This window comes from Mizuhopecten yessoensis, unplaced genomic scaffold, assembly GCF_002113885.1.
Source record: "Mizuhopecten yessoensis strain PY_sf001 unplaced genomic scaffold, ASM211388v2 scaffold267, whole genome shotgun sequence".
Classification (NCBI taxonomy): Eukaryota; Metazoa; Mollusca; class Bivalvia; order Pectinida; family Pectinidae; genus Mizuhopecten; species Mizuhopecten yessoensis.
In genome coordinates this window covers 477970-480943 of record NW_018403461.1, presented here as the reverse complement: position 1 = coordinate 480943, position 2974 = coordinate 477970, and the positions used below count along the sequence as shown (strand labels likewise).

The 2974-nt window shown below is 41.5% G+C and overlaps 1 protein-coding gene across 1 annotated transcript; it reads left to right on the top strand.

Annotated features, from left to right (window-relative positions):
• Positions 1-721: 721 nt before the first annotated feature.
• On the top strand, positions 722-1225 carry LOC110445823. The gene has a single exon (XM_021490625.1). It carries the CDS (start codon positions 722-724, stop codon positions 1223-1225), a length of 504 nt encoding a protein of 167 aa, XP_021346300.1.
• The last annotated feature ends 1749 nt before the right edge of the window (positions 1226-2974 follow it).

The window sequence follows — 2974 nt, the reverse complement described above, 5'->3', positions numbered from 1 at the left end:
TACCACGGCCAAATGATGGGTTTCTTGAAGTTCAAACTACGTGTATAACTATTGATTATGAGAAGTTCTTTTTACACAACCAATAAAAATGTCTATGTGACGTTTCGATGACTAGAACGATATGTACACTGTCAACTTCATCAGACAAATGACCAATGAAGCGTATGCACACGAGTTGTCCATAAAATCGATGTCGATTTCGGCTATGCTGGAAACGTATGTACAAAAGTTGTTATATATGTACCGACATGACTCAATTCATCTACGCTTTGTTAACCATTACCATACTACCAGCTGACAAGGGGAAGGCAACAGTTGTCATGGGCACCGAAGACTATGAGGCCAAGGTCACAACAATGCTACAGGAGAACAAGACATATGAACAGCTGCAGACCAATCCAACCCAAAAGTTTTAAAGGCGTCTCATAGCCCTCCTGTCAAAATTAAAACAAGAGAGCAAGATTACCGAGGGTCAATACAGATATCTGAATCCCACAGCAGAGAACACTCCTAGAATGTACTGTACACCCAAGATCCACAAGCAGGGAAACCCACTGAGGCCTATTGTGGACTACACTGGATCCATTGGATACAATGTTTCCAGATCATTAGCAGACATTCCTGGACCGCTAGTGGGTAAATCGGAACACCATGTAAAGAATTCAAAACATCTAGCGGAAGCGATGTCTACCGTCATAGGAAGACGAAGAATTAATTTCACATGTTGTCTTTCTCCTTACTAACACACCCCATTGACGACACACTTAGAATCATTCGGAAACGCTTAGAATTAGACAGATCCTGGCGCAATAACACAAACCTTCAGATTCAGGACATCATGGATTTGTTGGAGTTTGTGCTCACAACAACATATTTTAGTTTCCGGAACAAAATCTATCAACAACGCTTCGGTACCGCTATGGGTAGTCCAGTGTCTCCCGTTGTGGCCAATTTGTTCATGGAGCATCTGGATCAAGAAGCAATAGCCAATGCCCCAATAGAATACAAGCCTAGCTTCTGGAAACGTTATGTTGACGACATACTAGATATAATCAAGAAGGGGTCACAGACAGATTTGACCACACATATCAACACCATAGATGCCACTAACAACATCAAATTTACATGTGAGGAAGAAACCAATGGCACAATGCCCTTCCTAGACACTCTACTGGTAAAGACAGAAGACGTTAGGCGTCATACGCACATTGCTCAACAGATGTGATACAATAGTCACAGAACAACAGGACAAAACACAAGAGCAGAATCACATCGCTAGGGCAATGAGAACATGTGCATATCCGGAATGTGCCCTAAAACGGGTAAAAAACAGTGTCAAAGAAAGCAGAAGAACAAGAAAGGGCCAATCAAGGATAAGAACAAAACCAAAGGTCAAGTGGTTATCCCGTATATAAAGGGTATATCCGAAACCATCCAGAGGATATATCGCGGTCATGGCATAGCAACAGCCATGAAGCCCCACAAGACGCTTCGCAATATCCTAGTACACCCTAGGGTTAAACACATAAAGAAAACGTCGCAGAATGCGTATACAAAATCGGATGCAAAAACTGCGACGCGTCGTATATTGGAGAGACTGGAAGGCGATTTAGGGTCCGTCTTGGTGAACACCGGAAAAAGACAGAAACCCAAGAAGGTAGGAAATTCCCCAGATCTGAAAGAAAACAGTCGGAGTCCCAGATAAATAAATCGGCAATCACAGACCATGCCACACAGAAAGACCATGTGGTTGACTGGGATAACTCCAAAGTTTTGGACAGAGAGAGCAATCTGTTCAAGCGGCAGATAAAGGAAGCCATCTGGATACGCCGCAGTGGGCCAGTTCTAAATCGAGACGAGGGGCCTCGAAGACTGTCGCACATCTATGACCAAGTGTTTACAAAGCGTAGCTGAATTGAGTCATTTCGGTACATGTATAACAACTATTGTACATACGTTTCCAGCGTAGCCGAAATCGACATCGATTTTATGGACAACTCGTACACATTTTACACCTTTGTGTGCATACGCTTCATTGGTCATTTGTCTGATGAAGGTGACAGTGTACATATCGTATAACAAGACTTGTTTGCACATAGAAAATGTTATTGGCTGTGTTAAAAAAACTTCTCATACTCCATACTTACCAATCTGAAGAAAATGTTAAGAAAAACGTGTATAACTACGTTGAACTACGTCTCCGTTTAATACGTTTAACTGAGGTCATCTATGGTCTATATATACTACGTTCAACTACGATCATCCCCAACTATGGTCAACTACGTGCGTGACCGTAAGATTTGACCGCTGCTAAACCGATTTCAGACTTGTTTTCTACTTTTGCAGTAAAACCACGTCCCGCAGAGGGTTTCTCAAAAACTTTACAAAACACGTGTATTGTATAGTAAATACGTAGTAAAACGGATCACGAGGTCAAACTTCGTTCATGTGATTGGTTGAATCGGAAAATGCATTATGGGAGTAATGTTGTCACGTGAGTTTCTGCTTACTTCCATGTAAAGTGATATCCCTGACCTGATACAGACGATACGTGCCTCGTATGAGATATTGGGCGTGTCTAGATACAGGTAGGCAGTCACCTTATTACAGAGGGGAAGACGAACCTGATGATGATACAGCAGGGTCTAGATTAGATACAGCAGATATTATAGGGTATGGGTCACTCCATAGTCCGTCCAAATTAATTGAAAAAATAGGATAGATGATAAGATTTAACAAGACTTGTTTGATTTAAAAGAAAGTTATAAAACAGGCAAATCTGTTTCATTTGCAGACACTCTTTACATAAAGGTTCTGTTCTAAGTACACCTATAAGGGAAGGGACATTTTACCGTAGTTACCCAGATAATTACGACACACCATATGCATATCGTCAAGCTATATTAAGACATATTCGAGTAACGATGGAACAGTCTAGGAAAGAGTGTTCGGAAGTCAGACACATATAGGCTTG